Below are 17,377 nucleotides of genomic sequence, written 5' to 3'. Positions count from 1 at the left end.
AGGAAATTATTCTAGCGTGTATACAAACATAACATGAATTTTTCAGATACCTATATATCAATTTGAATCAAAATGCAGTCTCTAGAAATAAATCATAAAAAATAAAGATTATGTTTTTCTTAATAAAAAAAACGAAGAAAGCTAAGCCAAGCTGCATTTGATTTTAGTTTTTGACTTCCTATTTTCTTTTTTTTCGGTGATAGTTACGGAAAATTTGACACATACTCTGGGTAGTAAGTAGTACAGCCTGATTACAAACTACACTGAGAAAAAAAGCATGGTTAAAGCTACCAAAATATATGTAAATTTTACCGTGTTTCTGGTCTTATGGAAATACCAAAAGGCTTGCTAATTTTCCCCGAAGCTCATTGGTAATGATTTTCGTATAATTAACAGTAAATAATGTGTGATAAAGTTGGTAATTTTACCACGAAACCTTAGAGCATGGCATGAAAATCACTTATTTGGTTAAATATACTTTTCAGATTTTAAATTTTTAGTAAATGCGTGGTAATATGAACTGCAATTTTGGAAACCGAAATTTCAAGTAAGCCGTTATCATATGAACGTATCAAGGAAAAATCACCAAATGATGGATTTAAATAATAAATTTATGTATATATTTTTCTTTATTTACCAGAATTATGTTTTATTTTATTTACCAGAAATGTCCCTACTACATAGTACGGTAATTTAACAAAATTTTTAACTCCTTTCAGTATTTGATCAGTAATTTATTAACATGTTTTATACATAAAAGGAAGCATCAACTTTCTTGCCATATGGAATAGGTTGGTAAGACATGATAATTTAATGGAATCTGAAGCATTAACTCAATTTGGTCTGTTCTAAGTTTCCATAGTTCCGGTTCAAAACAAAAATTGCAATACTAGGCAAATTATTATAATACTTTATTTCATTTTTTTATAATTTGACGGCATTAGAAAAAAAAGTATGAATTCATTATTTTTAACATGTTTTGATTGTTATACTTAGTAAGATATGGTACTTTACTCCTGGTACGACCTTTAGTGTGACGCTGACAGAGGGAGTCATTTTGATCCATGTTAACTTATGATTGTGAGTTAATATATTTCATATTATTATATGAATTATATGAATGTTTTTTTCTTAAACATGTTAAACTGTTAGAAATTTCTGGGGAAAAATGATAAAATGACAATTTATTTCATTGCTATTTTATCATATTCGAATATAACAGACAAATAACCCCATAAAAACAAGATGGTATTCAAACTGTTAACTGTGAGAAAACTGTTTCTTAACTGCTTTCACTTAATACGGTTAAACAACCAAAAATTTTATCACATCGAATAGGCCTCCTAATGAGGACATTTAGTTGCGCGCATATTACAACCATTACATATTACAACCGAGTGGGCTAATCCGATTATCTCATGACTGACAGAACGGGAGTTCGATTCCCAGCGTTGACACCACAATATTTTCCCTTGATAAAACACAACTGAACCACAACCTAACTTTAATGCCCATTTCCTAACATAAAACCCAACTTGAATGTTCAAATATTTTTTTTTTCTGTTGTGAAACCTTGCTTGTTGTAAATGGTTAAAAATATCGTTTAGTTTTATATTCATGTTTTTTTTATCAGTACTAGTTGTAAACGGTTTCAAAATCGTAATGGTTAATAAGTTTTAATGATTATAATTTAAGCATATTTCAACGCAAATAATACCACACTTTATGAAGTTTCTATGCTTGAGTTAAAATGGGTTAATCATGTAAAGGACTGCAGGGAGTTTCAATAATTTATGTTAAGTTTTACCTTCTACTCAATCTTAAAAAAAAAATGTATTTTTTGGAGTTAATATTTATCGCAAAGTTGCATTTTTACTTTATGCGTATTTAAACTGTAACCATTTTCAAACAATGTAATTTTTTTTTCAATTATATGTCTCGATAAAAATAATTTTATTTTTTATCACAAAGAGGGTTGAGGGAAATTATAATAAGTACCGTTGAAGTTTATCTTCTTCGCAATTAATTAAATTTAACTATTCATTACTTAAATATTTTTAGTGTACTACTTCAAAGATAAAGCAAAGTTGTATTTTATATTTATTCCAAAAAAATAGAATAGCAAAAAGTATAATAAACGGGAATAAAAATAATGATGAAAACAACAAAATAATGAACTGCGTTTAGAAAAATAAATTATATGCTCTAAAACGTATATGCTTTAGTTTGAACAAATATAAAAAAATAAAAAAATGTTTATCCGGTTCATTTGATTAAATTTTCGTAATTACGAAAAGACGTTTCTACCGTTCCTTTGTTTAAAATTCATTTTGTGTTATTTTTTTCGAAGACAGGAGATTTTTCTTTATCTTTTCTATAAATAAAAAATTCTTTAAAAAAAAAACAGATTTTCGTTAAAATTTAATTAATAACTCCACTGTATGCTATGAAAAATTAAAAACTTGTAAACATTATGGATAGTTAGTGTTAGTGTTCCATATGTCGCGAATTTTATTGTTCTCTGACAGTCATTAAATTTTAATCATTAGACATACTATTTAAAAACATGGTTGTACAGCAGAATTTCGATTTCTGGAAAAAAATATTTTTTGTTTTAATAATAAAAATAGAGAAAATAACATTAAAGTATTTGACAAGTATCGATGCTGAAATAAACATGAAAATGCATGACCATTACGATTCCTAACAGCAGCTTAGCTAACGGTCTAATACGTTACTTTTCAGTCAATATAACTGAAACACAAACTAATCACTCGTTACGACATTTCGACTTTCTTGCAGATGTTTTGCCTACATAATTAAATGCACTAACAATAAGTATTGGAGCTTTAACTGTAACGTGCAGAGCAACAACAAAAAAAAGGCAAAACGGAACACTCTGCATAATTTTCAATCACGTTTGAAAAATTCAATCTTAGCAGTTCACAGGGGTTAACTCAAATATGATAATCAGTTATTCAGACGTTGTTTTAAATTGCAAATTCAGACACAAAAACGTATTTTCTTTTTCCTAATAGGTCGTTGGGCTACCGAAGCAGGGGTGCCATCCCCTCTGCAGAGGATCAAAATTGTGATGGCTTGTCTTCGGATCATCCTAAGGGATGTTTCCCAGACTATCGCTAATAGCCCATTGTGCAGCTCTAGTGCGACGTAAATTAACTTCTACTACTACTACTACTTTTTCCTAATGGATTGGCTTGCTGAACCTCAAAATAGCCGCAATCAGAATGGATGTAAACAATCTGGGAGATATGATCCCAAAAATTTGGTCGAAAGAGCAATCGAGTTTAGCTTAAATACCAATCATTAGAAAAAATTATTTCAAAAATAAAAATTTTACAAAATATGATCATTAGTTCAAAAGTAAATCAGATGTTCTTTTTTTTTGCACACTGCATATTAATTGCACAAAAGGGCAAGGCCATTTACACTTTTTTTAACTATTTTTGTTTGCTTTTTTATTTAAATAAACATTTAGAACAAGTTTATACTCTCAGATATAAAACATTCACTTTTGACGATTCAGCAATCCTTAAGCTGCATTTCCTTAATTTTTAGAATCTTTTCATCACGAAATTAAGTGATTTGTGAAAAAACGCGAACTCTCAAACAAAAAACGAAAATATTTCCTCGACTCGGAACTATATTGCATAGCAATGTGGAAGATTGTTAACGAGAATGACAAACTAGAATGAAGACTAGGCAATCAAAAATAAAGTAATCAAACAAGTCTAAGGGTTGTATGGTGGTCAAGTACTGGCCTCGTACCAAGAAGATCCCGGGTTTGAATCCCACTTTAGGTATGGGTGTAATTTATTTCAATTCTATCCGTTCTGTTCTGTTTTTTCGATGAAAATTTCATGATACTTTCTTTCGATACTTATATATAAAATTCTCACTTTTGATGATGCAGAAACCTTTCAGCAGTATTTCGTTAATTTTGAGAATGACCGCTTCGGGCATTGGTGTAATTTATCTCTCGGTTTATCCCCCTGCCCTTGTTGTGTTGCGTCATCTACATAGTGACCACGTTAAAGTGATTATCACAATAGTTAAATACATAAGGCGCAATGATTCTTATTTTGAAAAAATAGAATAACGAAATTCGTCTTAAACACTAGAAAGACTGAAACTTAGTATATACCTATACTGTCCAAAAGCAGTCAAAATTACTGGATTTTAAAAGAATAAATAATGTGTAGAGAAATTTGCTTAAAATTAATTTTTAATATTTCTTACATTATTTACAATTATATAACAAGTTACTAGTAAATATTAACAATAAAAAATTGTATGTTGTACAAAATTCTAAGAAATTGTGTCATTATATACATCATTGTTTTTCTAATTGAAATTAAAAGCATTTAAAATGACTTCCTTAGGCACATCTTCCTAGTGTTCATTTTGACGAAATTCATTTCTGCCCAGAAGTAGAGATAGTTATTTCGTCACAGAAAACTGTTTCGTTAACAATAAAGAAAGTTTCGTGTTATTTGACTACCCATTTTTTACAGTTAACTATGCAACTATATATTTGAATCCTATTTTGGCTGGAAAAAGTTCCTTTTTAAATCAAATTAAGCAAGCCCATAAAAAATCAACTAAACATTTAAACTTATTTAACAATTCAGAGAGAAAACCTGAATATTCTTTAAGAATTAATATTCCTCGGTACAAGAATCGCTATTACAAACTTGATTTTAATAAGAATTCCTAAACATCGGGAATATAAATCAAAGGAGAGGAAACTTTTGGAGAAAGATATTTCATGACTGCGGACATTGAAATATGAACAGTGTCATCGCTGTCGACAGCATCTTAGAACAGTATGAAAATTTCTAGATTCCACAAGGGGGTTACAAGCTTTATCTTCGAAAGATGTATAGCTTCTTCTGTCACAATAAAGCGTAACAATGAAAATGCCTAAGACAGTGAACACGAAATTCAATTTAAATTTCATCAGCAGAAGTGCTTGAAATATATTTCCGCGAGTTCAGAAGTTAAAATGATTATATTGGAGCACCTTGAATGGACTATTTTGTTTTCCTCAATAGAAACTAGATGGTATATTGTACAATTTTATTATTCTTGCTCCTGTTAATGTGAAATAAATAGAATGCGAAAAAAAGTGTAAATTACTTTTTTTTTTAATTTAATGATATATTTAGAGAGTTTAGATATTATTTCTTAGAAAAACAACAATGAGTAAGAAAAGTTACGACACTAAAAGCCATAAAATATATTTAGAGATTCGAGGATCTTTCCTTAGAATTAATGTAATACCAGAAATTACATGGAATAAAAATAAGCCACTCAGACGGCATATGGTGGAAAAATAAAAGAAAACAATTTTTAATATCAACTATTTCTGGCATTGAACAGTAAGTCAAAATAAAAATTACATTTTTTAAAGGAATAAATAAAAGGTTTTGAAAAAAGAGAGTCGTTTCTTATTTTACACCATCCCCCCCAAAAAGTGTCATTTTACATCAAGTACATACACTATACTAGCAAGGACAAAGAAGAAAAAAGAAAAAAAATGTATGTTTAAAACAACAAAAATATGAATCTTAAGCCTCCAAGTTAACTTAAGACATTTCATACTTTGATGAATAAATTTTTGCTACTGCTTTTAGTACATCAATACACGTATAATAAGTTCCACATTTCGGTCAAATTCTGATCTTAAATTTTAAAATAACTTCAGTTAAGTTTTATAATTAATTTTTTCTGGAATATGCCTTATGTTCAATCGATAGTAAAATAAAAATACTTTTTGCAAAGTTATTCGCTTTTAAGAAAATTAAATTATTTAGAATAAATTTAACTTCCCCATCATTAAAAAAATTCAACTTTCGAAGTGGCAAAATTTAGCAAAATAAATTTTTTTTAGACTTATTTTAACATTTTGCTCAAAACATAAAAAAATGGTTTTTTAAAGCACTTTGTTTGCTTTTGACGTGTAAAGATGTTTCAAAAAGTATTAGAAATTCAAGAAGGAAGAGATTTAAGATTTTCTTGTTAATTTTTATTAATTCTTTATTACATTGTTTTTCTATTATTATAATTTTTTTTATTGTTTATCTTTCTCTATTTAAAAAACGACAAGGTCACTAGGCTTTTAAGGACATACTGCAAGCATTTATGAAAGAATTTATATTTGATGATACAATTTTTCCTTGTCACCAAGCTTACTATTTTTTCAATTCAAGGTTTCATTCTATTTGTTGAAAATTTAAACTTATGCCCGAGTGCATCTAATCCCGAAATTATTTAAAACAAATAAAAGCTGTCTTAAGAAATTTGAAAAAAACATTGAGCAAAAAAAAATAAAAATTGCCATATTAGGCTTGAAAACGTTTTTAAACGAAGCGGAAATTTTGAGCCCCAAAACTACTCTAAAAGGTCAAGCTCAGGCTCAGACCGTCTTATCTTTAAGAGAACTGGATTTAGTGAAGGCAATTGTCAAAGTTAAGGCAAGTTCTTATATATTGAAAGTTGCAAATACTTATGTATCCATAATGTTTTTGAATACAGCAAAGGGATATAATAATTTAAATTTTTAAATTTTTTTAAGTTAGTAACTAGTAAATAATACTTATAAAAAACTAAGATCAAAGATATTTTAATCGTTGAATTAGAGCTAATAATCGATTTTGAAAACGTGGTTTTCATAATCAGCACATATCCTAATTTTAAAAAAAAGGCATAAGCATAAAACAGCGCTAAGAATGGGGGCTTTCAAAATGATTCCTATTTGCAGATTTAAAACTAATCATAAAATGTTTTTAAAAAAATCTATTCACAAAATGCATTCAATCTGAAACAATACTTGTCCTCTAAGGTCCAGCTATCGAACCTTTAAAATGAAACAAAAATCTCATTATAATTTTAAACTAAGCTAAAGGACGCAATTATATTTTCGTATTTATTACGAAAACACGCGAATACAAAATTTCATCAGTATTTTCAATAAATAGATATGACATTCGCCTGAATAGTCCTTATTTCATCGCCAAATTTGTGCAGATTAATTTGATAATTAATTTGATTTCTGCGAGATCGAGGATGAATCTGTAATCCGATTTACTGCCCTTCTCACTGGGTTAATATATTCATCATTTACACTCTCTGATTTATCAGGATTCTAGTAGTTCAGAACCTAGATGAAGCAATACATGGGAGAAAAGGGAAATAAGAAATTAAGCAAGGCCTACTGGAGGTTGAATACACTGTTATATTGACATATAGGTCAAGGGATATGACCTTTGTTGATATTCAAGAGTCTTAGTTTCAATATGTGATGAGAAAATTAAGTCATAGAAATGTTTGCTTCATAAATATAACTGACTATTTAATCAGAACTCAAAGTTACTAACATTTCAGAAATTATTAGCTTGGAATGGTATAATTAAAATTCATTTGAATTAAATCGATACTTCGTCCTAAGTGTTTTAAAATAGTTTTAATTGTTTAGTATTAGATATTTTTCTTGTGAATTTCAGAGAAGAACTAAAAGAAGTTTAATCACTAAAAATTCAGTGCGATTTGTTGTGTGCTTCTTCACTACAGACATTAATGAGATCTGAACTAGATGCTTCTTCACTATAGCTAACTTCTTCTCTACAGCTAACTTCTTCGCTACAACTTCTTCACCATAGAATTTAATAAGATCTAAAGCGACACGTACAACGAAACTTAAAATGTATAAGTCTATGATCAGACCAATGGTTATATATGGGTCAGAGATTTGGACCTTGCCTTAAAAGCAACAAAAGATGTGAATTACCTTGGAGAGCGTTGTTTTGGATCATAATTTGCATTATTTTGAACACAGGAATTTTTTTTTAAATAAAATTTTTTAAAAAAGCAGTTTTTTTCGCCAAATTTTTAAAAAAAAATATTTGTAACATTATCAATGGTAAAAAAGTGCTCCTAAAAATAACTTTCTCTTTGAAAATAATTACAAATTAGTCTTGGAAGTGTTAAAGGTTTGCCAGTTAACAAAAGTGACACATTTTATCATTAAAAAATTTTTAAAAAAAAAGCAATTGAATTGTTGTTTTTTTAAATCTGTAGAGGCATAAATTGTAGCAATGCGTAATGCTAATCTCATGTTTTTCTTCGGATTAAAAGTGCAAATTGGTGATCAGGAAGAATTTTAAATGAACAGTGACGAATATCATGATTGGAAACATATGTGTTAGACACAAAAACAGCTCGACGATCATTCTGATGATCAAATTTACATTTACTGCATGTCAAACTTTATGGCTCAAATGGTTGATCTCACATACTCTAATGAATTACTCCCTACTACTAATTAAGTTAAGAAATCTTGCACAGCTGCAATATTACTTTTTCTAAATAAACATACATTTTTTAAGCAAATTTGGAATTTTCATCATCAAAATATGAGGATTAAATAAAAATCAGAAATAAGGTACTAATAGTTTTGTTCGGAGAGCTTTCAAAACTTTTGATCCCTAGATGCTAATTTCTCTTAATTCCATACTTTACCGTATCTCAAGAGCTTTTAGAGATACAAAATAATGTTTTTATAATGTGGTACCATAAGTTCGAACATTTCTCTATCTATCGTCAACACTGTTATTGTTCATTTTGTTAGTGTTGTTAGTAAGTTATACGTTAAATATTTGTTTAGAATAGTTTTGTATTTTTAAACTTAGTTACGAAGCAATTATTTAGATTTATTTTTTATCCTTTCTGAAACGGCTATAAAAATTTTAAATATAAGTGGTGCTATGATGCCGCATACTGTCCTACCAATTATTGGTGACAGAGCTTGCCTTTTTTTAGCAAAAAAATTCATCCTAAGTGCTGTTTTTGCTCAAATCTATGTAAAAAAAAAAGTAATCTATATACTTAAAAGCAAAAGAAAAAAAGGTATTTATTCTTTTAGAGAAACCGTGAAAACAAACAGCACTATAATTAACGCCAATGATGCTTAATTAGTTTCAGTAATAATTACCATTTAAATTAAAAAAGTAAACTACAAGCTAAAATGCTGTTGTTGTTCTGTTGTTGTTCATTTACGTCGCACTAGAGCTGCACAATGGGCTATTGGCGACGGTCTGGGAAACATCCTTGAGGATGATTCGAAGACATGCCATCCCAATTTTGATCCTCTGCAGAGGGGATGGCACCCCCGCTTTGGTAGCCCGACGACCTGCACGCGAAGTCGAGCACTTTACGGTAGCACAGTTTAACGAGGACCAATACCGCACACTCTCGGTCCTTACGCAGACTGATCCAAGTGGTCACCCACCCGCACACTGACCGCAGCCAGACAAGCTAAAATGCAAAATTAATAAAGAAATCGCACTAATCTATTAAGGAGAAACATAAAAAATCGCCATACCATTATAGATGGTAATGCTGCTTAATTAATTTTAGTGCTGTGTAAAAGCACTTTTGATACTATGGTACTTGGTACAGTTTCAAAAAGTACAAAGTATATTAACATAGGAAAAATCTATTAAATCAGTTTAATAGTTCCTGAGAAATTTAATTTTAAGCATCAGACTTTTCTTATTTCAAATTGTTGTTCATTTATAGAAATCTCCGCGAAACTATAATTATCTTTTTATTTAAAAATCATTAACTATCTCTCTTTTAAAAGAAAATTCCCAGTATGCAAAAAATGTTTCAGTACATATACAATGAAAAATAACTGAAACATTTTAATCTTTTTTAAGCTCCTGTTTTTAGTCAGTTACAACAAAAAAATTCTGACATTTACGAAATTTAATAGTTTCTCTACACTTCCTAACAACTAAAACATATTTCGCTTTTTCTTCCCTGAAATAAAAAAAAACTCTCCTAGATTGATTAAACTGCTGGCAGGTAGCTTCTTCTGTTAAAAGAAATGAAAAAAAGACAACAAAAGATATGTTTAAGATGAGAAAAGAAAATATTTAAGTAAAGAAATTCATCTCTGCAATATAAAAGCTTGAGCATCTCGTTGAAAGTCTGTTAGAAGGTAGACTTTCTTTTAATTTTGCTGAAAACATGCCAGAGGTACAATATGGTGTTTGTTTAATACAGCACCCGTGGCTTAACACGTAAAGAAGTTCAGTTTCTATCGAAGTTATTATTACCTTACTGTGCCTTAGGTGGTGTGAAGTTCCCTTGTAAATCCTTTTCGATCTTATATTTTTGTATAATACTTCTGAGATGCAAGTAGTATAAAGTTAGATAGATATTCTAAAGTAAGGGGAAAAGGTTTAGTAAAATTTGACTTCAAAGAACTTTTAGATAAAGTTTGAAGGAAAGCAAAATTACTTCCTTTCATAGTTGTGCCTTGTTTGTGGAAAAATGGAAAAGAAAGAAAAATAAAACAATTATAAGATGTATGAGGTAAATGAATGGTTGAATGATTAATATATATATATATATATATATATATATATATATATATATATATATATATATATATATATATATATATATATATATATATATATATATATATATATATATATATATATCAACGATCTGTACAACTACCGATGTTATATATCTTAACTATTTGTTATGTAATATATATTAATAATCATGGTTATGATGAGTTAGAGTCCCCTTGCTGTCAGATTAACTGTGAGAATCTTTCGTGGTTTTTTCTCTCCGTGCAACACGTATGCTGGTTATGAGTGAAAAGCATAATACGAAAGACACAGGAGATTTGATACCGATGGTTTGCATTAGCAAAAGCACTTCATCTGGATTCCTTTAGTCTTACTTAAAAATGTCTTTCTTGAAGATCTATTTTTTCTTTTTCTTTTTCTTAGATTCAAGATTTTTCGCATGTGCTTGGCCTAGCTTCAAAGTTAAAAGGCTACTGAGATAAGTATTCCTTATCATCATCGTTAGTACAACACTCTGAGATGGGCGTTGACCTTCGCCAGGACATTATCGCATACAGTTTTCTTTGTCGCTAGATCTTGCCAGCTCAATACCTAGTTTATAATATCCGTTAATGGAATCTTGTCATCAGCGTTGAACTCTCTCTCTAACTGTACTAACAATTAGTTTACGTTTAAAAATCTTGTTTGTCGGGATCATTGCATATAAACAGCAAATGTGCCTTAAAAATCTAATTCTGTTTTACTTTAAAAAACTCATCATATCCACGCTCTCATGAATTCTGTAACAATACTAACAGCTTAGCCACAGATAGCATAGGTTTAAAGATAAAAGCCGACATAATTCTGCATAGCTGTAATCCCACTCAGAAAATCCCTTCATGAAGGAGCATTTATTTCTACTGCTTGATTCTAGATCTTTATATTCTGTTTTAAGTTCCACATTACAAGACTTTAGTGATAAACATTGGTGATCAAAAATACCTTTTGAATCAGACGCTCAATATCGGTCGTAAGATAAATTATTGTAATTTACAAACATTTGAATTGAAATATGCAAAGTTAAACACATTGCAGTCGTAAAGGAATTAAAATAACAAATATCTGACCATACCTCAAGATCAGACCAACATCAAAAGGTATCAAATACGAAATCCTTAAACCCCCTCAAAGATAACGATATAAATGGATAGCTCAAGTATAATGCACGGAGAGGAAAAAAATATAAACGATGGGAAATAAGATATCTCTCAACCCAACCATTAGTTTTTCGCAAAAAATGTCAAATGTTGTAACTGTATCTGTGTTTCAAGCCTACAAAAAATCAAAATGGTTTGCTTACTCATTTATTTATCTTTGTTTTTCTTCTAGTAAATGCTACAATTTTTTTAATGTATGTTTTTTCGGCGTCTTTGTACAGGGCTTTTAAAATTTAGGATAAAAAAGGAAATTTATTAATGCTTTTAAATACTGGAAAAAGCATTTTAAATATCTAAATAAAAATATCTTTCTTTACACATTGAAGTGGGTTATTTTTATCAACTTTTAGAACTTTTATTGGTCTTTCAGTTTATTTATGACTGTCAGTATAAAACATTTATGTGTTCATAAAAGCTTTCATTAATTAAAATTATTACTAAAAGCTTAATTTAATGAATTACCTAAGTACGTTATGTGTTCATTGAGTAAACAGAAATCATATTGTAATTATTGTAATTTTTAAAGATTCAATGCTGAAACCATTTTCTTTCGTTCGATTGTGTCTAATTCCTTGAATAATTTAAGGATTCAAGAATACTTCACTTTTCATATTTTAAAATTTTCTTATTAAGCGTCACAGCGGGAAAAAAAAGGATTAGAACTTTACAAAAAAAATTTGTTCTTTTTTCTCTTTTATTTTATACTAGCCGCCTAAGGCGGCCAGCTGTCCGCCACGCTAAAGGTTTCCACAAATAAAGTTTTTTAAAACATAGCAGGAAATCTGAAGATTAGTGGACAATTAAAGTGTTTCTGTCCTGCAATTTTGTCTTCATATGCAGTTCTGCTGCAGATGTGTTATAGCTCTTGAGGATGTTTGAAGATGTAACTTTGCTATGGTAACCTAACCTATAATATAACTATCAGGTGGAGACTTGTTTTTTTTTTCTTAAAAAAAGGCCTCAGAAATTGTAAAAGCATACAAAAGTTGCTTTAAATACATGAAAATAACACGAAAACGAATTAATTTTTTATGGTATCTATTTCTCTATAATTTTTTATGGTATCAATTTCTATTTCTATATCGCTACAAAAATTAACGTCGGGTAGACTATATTTGAGGGTGCCCCTTGATTCTCGCCAAGTTGTGATCGCGGTTGATCGCCAAGCTGGGCGATGTTGAAACCCAATCGTGATTCTCAACGGTTTAGGTTTTAGCGTTATTAATGTTCAACGGTATGCGTAATTTCAGAGGTCCATTAGTTCTTCGTTAGATACCGGCTGGTAAGGTTACTTTTACTTCTGGTCAATAAGATCGAAGGTATGTGGGCAGTCGTAAAAAGGGACTTTATAAAAAAATGTCATCACCAGATCGGTACCACAAACGCCATTTTCGATTCATATTTCGCCGAATTTATGTGACGATGGAGGTACACAGATTCTATTCACGATAAATTTAGACAGTATCTAACTGTTATTAGATAATTCTGTGCACCTAAATCTGAGTATATTCAAGCTTAATGAAGAAGTGAGTTGTTTTTTTTTTTTCCTTTTCTTTCTGCACCTACTCCATTAATCTTTGCTTCGATTCAAAATCCTTTTTATTGGATTTATTAATTTTGCTTATATTGGGTTCATTGCAAGCTTTATCCGATGTTTTGTTGAAATTTTCCAATGTTTTTTGAAATATCATTATGTTTTGGCCGTTATTTCTGTTACCACGGTGTTCCGCGCAAGCAGGAATAGCGCCAAACATAAGTCACCAATTTCGCCAAGGGGCATCCTCAAGTATAATTTTACCTTATCGTCTTCGCTTAAGAAAAAAAAAAGAGCGTGGAAAGAAGAAGAAAAACTTATTATAACAATTATGAACAGCGATAAATATATCAAAGTGTAGCGTTCTATTTACGTATCTAATATGTTGCCACATTTTTAGTACAAAAGTTAAAGTTTTATCCACTTTGATAAATGTAAACTAATGCGAACTAATGAATCTAATGAACTAATGAATCTTACAACTAATGAATGAACTGAACTAAACTAATGAATCTTACAATTAAATTACTAATTCCTTCGTATATCATTAGTTTAAGTTGTCGAAAATTAATATTTCAATTGTAAGGTTCGCATTAGCATACATTTATAAGAGTGGAGAAAAGTATATGCATTTTTTAATAGTTTCTTGAATATGGCTCTTTGAAGACGAAAAAGCATAGATTTTCTTACAAAATGACTGATAACTAAATAACTAATCAAAATTTTTGAAAATGAAAAAAAATACTTCTTCATAATGTCAAAACACAATTATGGGCCGAGTTTCGTGCCCGGGCGAGGCTTCTGGGGCGATATATTGTGATTACAGACACACACACACACACAGCCGCGTTTATTATTATGTATAGATTATTAATAAAAAGAGCCGCTTTGTTTATAATCATAATAATTTTTAAAACTGAATTTAATTTTTTAAACTATTATCCAAAAATCTAAAAATGAAAAATCTATTAATAATTCCTAAACTGCACTTTTAAACGGGTTTTTTTTTCAAATATTCTATCGCATAGGAATAATTGAAAATATATAAATATTTATTCATTGATAAATATTTTCTTTTAAATATTTTTTATGAATTTTTCATCTTTTTACTGAAAAACTTTAATTATGACAGAAGTTTACATAAATTCCTTAGAAACTTGTTACCTACATATTGGACTTCAAATTTGAGACTTAGGAGTTGAACTGTTCAAGCTTCTCCGGAAATAAATATAAAATCTTATTTTTAATATCTTAAACATTTCTCGGGTAAACACTTAAAGAGTATAGGGAGATGGAGATTTATATTATCAATTTTTTGTTATTTAGTTTCTCAACCTTACTTTTATTTTATAAATATTATTTTTATTTAATTTATCAATTTTATTGTAATTGCTTTCGCTGTTTTCTTGGTATTTCACTCCTCCATCATTTTCTTATTCATTTTATCAATCTTGTTTTTATTTAGTTCATTTATTAAACTTATTAATAGTTAAATAGATTAAATTGTTTACTGTTTAGCTTATGAGTGTTATTTTTACTTAGTTTTCCAAACTTAATGTAATAAACTTTAATACTCTTGTTATATATATATATATATATATATATATATATATATATATATATATATATATATATGTATATATATATATATATATATATATATATTGTTAACGTGGTAATCTTTTACAAATAATCCTCCTACTTAATTAATTTATCAGTTTCTTTTTCTGATTTCGGAAACTAAAACGTATCTTGCATTTTACGCAACACTGAATGTTTAATGAAACCTATTTTTAAGAAAAATAAATCTTATAGATTCAAAAGGATGTTCCAGTATTTGATTTGGAGTTTAAAAATAGGTTGCAAATAGCTAAAAAATATAAACAAATTTCGAAGCAATTCATTGTCAATTCAATAAATCATGAATATTCAGCATACATGTATGTAAAATTTGTTTTGTGAATATTCAATTTTCAAAGTTTTGTCTATTTTTATAACTACCAGGAGAAAAGAATTCCAATAAAATTGCCGTACTGTATGATAAGAACATTTCTGCTGGAAAAAAAATAATAATCAGGTAATAAAAACCACAATATTCGATATTTAAAGCATCCACTTAGAAATTTTTTCATCCATAAGGTGACGATTTTTACCCGGAAATTCTGCTTTTTCATAGTACCTGTTTCATAGTTCCTGTTAAAAATAAATTTAACCGAATAAATGGTTTTTATGCTATGCTCTAAGGTATCATGATTAAACTACTAAATTTAATCGCATTTACTTAATTTTATCACATATTATAAAATCATATTTTACAGTTAATTTTACCAAAATTATTACCAAAGTGCTTTGGTAAACATTATCATGATTTTTTTCTGTTCCGATACTGCCAAAAATATGGTAATTTTTCCATATTCTGGTTATTTTGACTATATTTTATTTCTCGATGTAATAAAATACGGATAGAAATCTACTTCTTAAATAATTCCATATCATGCAAATTTTTGCACGCATAAAACACATAATTAGTAATATTTTAAAGATTTAACAACCTTATAATAGTTTTGATTTAAATGAGTCACTACCAGCTATTAGCTAGTATTGTAATTATCATTCACTTAACTGCTATATCTGATATTCCATCAAATAATGCTTGATAATTTCGACATCAGAAAAAAACTGAAAATAACTATGCATGTTTAAATTCAATATCATTTAGAATCTAATCTTAAAAAATAGCATAGAACAAGCTTTTATCCGAAATTATGTTTTTAATTTACGTAATGAACAACAATTTTAAAAAATGATATTTAGAAATTACTATGCCAGTTTTCTTATATATTAGCAAAGGAATGATAGAAATTGTATTAATCTCTTTATAAACGAAACATATTATTACATTATTGTGGCAAATTACTATCTCAATAATTAACTTAGATTTTGATAAAAAGCTATTTTTTAAATTCTTTTTTTATTTTCAAATATTTTAGTTTCATTAATTCATAAACCATTTTCTGAAATTCTATTTATGTTTTGTCCTAAATTTGTTTCCTTAACATTTTTGCTTATGTTTTTTTTTAAATATAGATGTATTGAGATCCTGATAAAATCAATCATTTTATCATTTTTAGATAAAGCACTCAAAATGAATTACAAATTTTACACTCTTAAACAAGTCCTCTGAAATATATGTTTATTAAATTGTTTAAGATTATCTTTTAAATAAAAAAAATAAAAACAGGTATATGTAGAGTTCAAATGATATTTAATTAGATGAGAGTCCCAAATCGATATGAATTTGCACACAATAATTGACTTCGAAAATTTATGCACTTACATTATTTTGATCCGTCCAATACAAGAAGAAACCATTTTTGTCCACACGAAGAGTGACTGGTGTACCAACGGTCGAATCCTGCAACATTAAAAAAAAACTATCAAATAAAGTTATAAATCAGTTATCTTTATAAAATAAATAAATAAACAAGATTGAAAAGAAATTTCAATATTTTATGTTCTATTTTTAATAAGTGTTAAGGAAACTAAAAGTGTTGATGTCAATTTATAATTAAAAAGTAAAATAAATTAAAAAATAAAACAAATAGAAATTATAATATTGGCCATCAGTAGATGTATTTCAAATATATATAATGATACATATTATTCATTTAAAAAATAATGGTTTACTGAAAATACACCCAACATTGATCCATAATCAACTTGTTTCACCTCTTATGCAAACAATGTAACAAATTCATCAAACTTAGCTTTTATCAGCAAATGCAATTCTCAATTTTGTATATAAATCCTTCAAAATAAGATGCACAGGCGAACATCGAAAAATTTAAAATATATTACGAAAAAATATAGTTTTTGACCGAAAATAAATTTATTGTATAATTCTACATATTCAGAAGACGTTAAACATTTTTGGCGAGGTTAACCACTCTGATAATTATGATGATGATGAACATTCGATTTCCTGAATATTAAAAGATTTAAAGATAAGCATTTCGATGCAGTAGATTAAAAAGAAGAACTATTTAAATAAATGCTTTAAGCAGGTATACACAGGTATTAAATATTACACTAAACCACCATAGTGAGAAACTGGAGTTCTATCCTACTTGAAGAAACACCTCCCCCTCCCAGCTTCAGATCGATGACTACCAACTTCTCTGGGAGTTAAAAGCAACCTGAGTGCAATGCAGACCATATTGCCATAATCATGTCGTTGA

The 17,377-nt window shown here is 28.5% G+C and overlaps 1 protein-coding gene across 2 annotated transcripts in view; it reads right to left on the bottom strand.

The window, feature by feature from the left end:
• LOC107456656 (1-phosphatidylinositol 4,5-bisphosphate phosphodiesterase classes I and II) overlaps nt 1-17,377 on the bottom strand; it is a 384,337-nt gene that overhangs the window by 237,105 nt on the left and 129,855 nt on the right. For both annotated transcript variants that reach the window (XM_016074583.4, XM_016074582.4), the window contains exon 2: nt 16,477-16,554. In XM_016074583.4, coding sequence (XP_015930069.1) covers nt 16,477-16,554 — 78 coding nt within the window. The remainder of the gene's footprint in view (nt 1-16,476; nt 16,555-17,377) is intronic.

Source organism: Parasteatoda tepidariorum, chromosome 8 (genome assembly GCF_982258835.1).
Source record: "Parasteatoda tepidariorum strain Cologne lab strain chromosome 8, Ptep-v5.0, whole genome shotgun sequence".
Classification (NCBI taxonomy): Eukaryota; Metazoa; Arthropoda; class Arachnida; order Araneae; family Theridiidae; genus Parasteatoda; species Parasteatoda tepidariorum.
The sequence above is the reverse complement of the archived record's forward strand: the minus strand, read 5'-3'. Positions and strand labels throughout refer to the sequence as shown.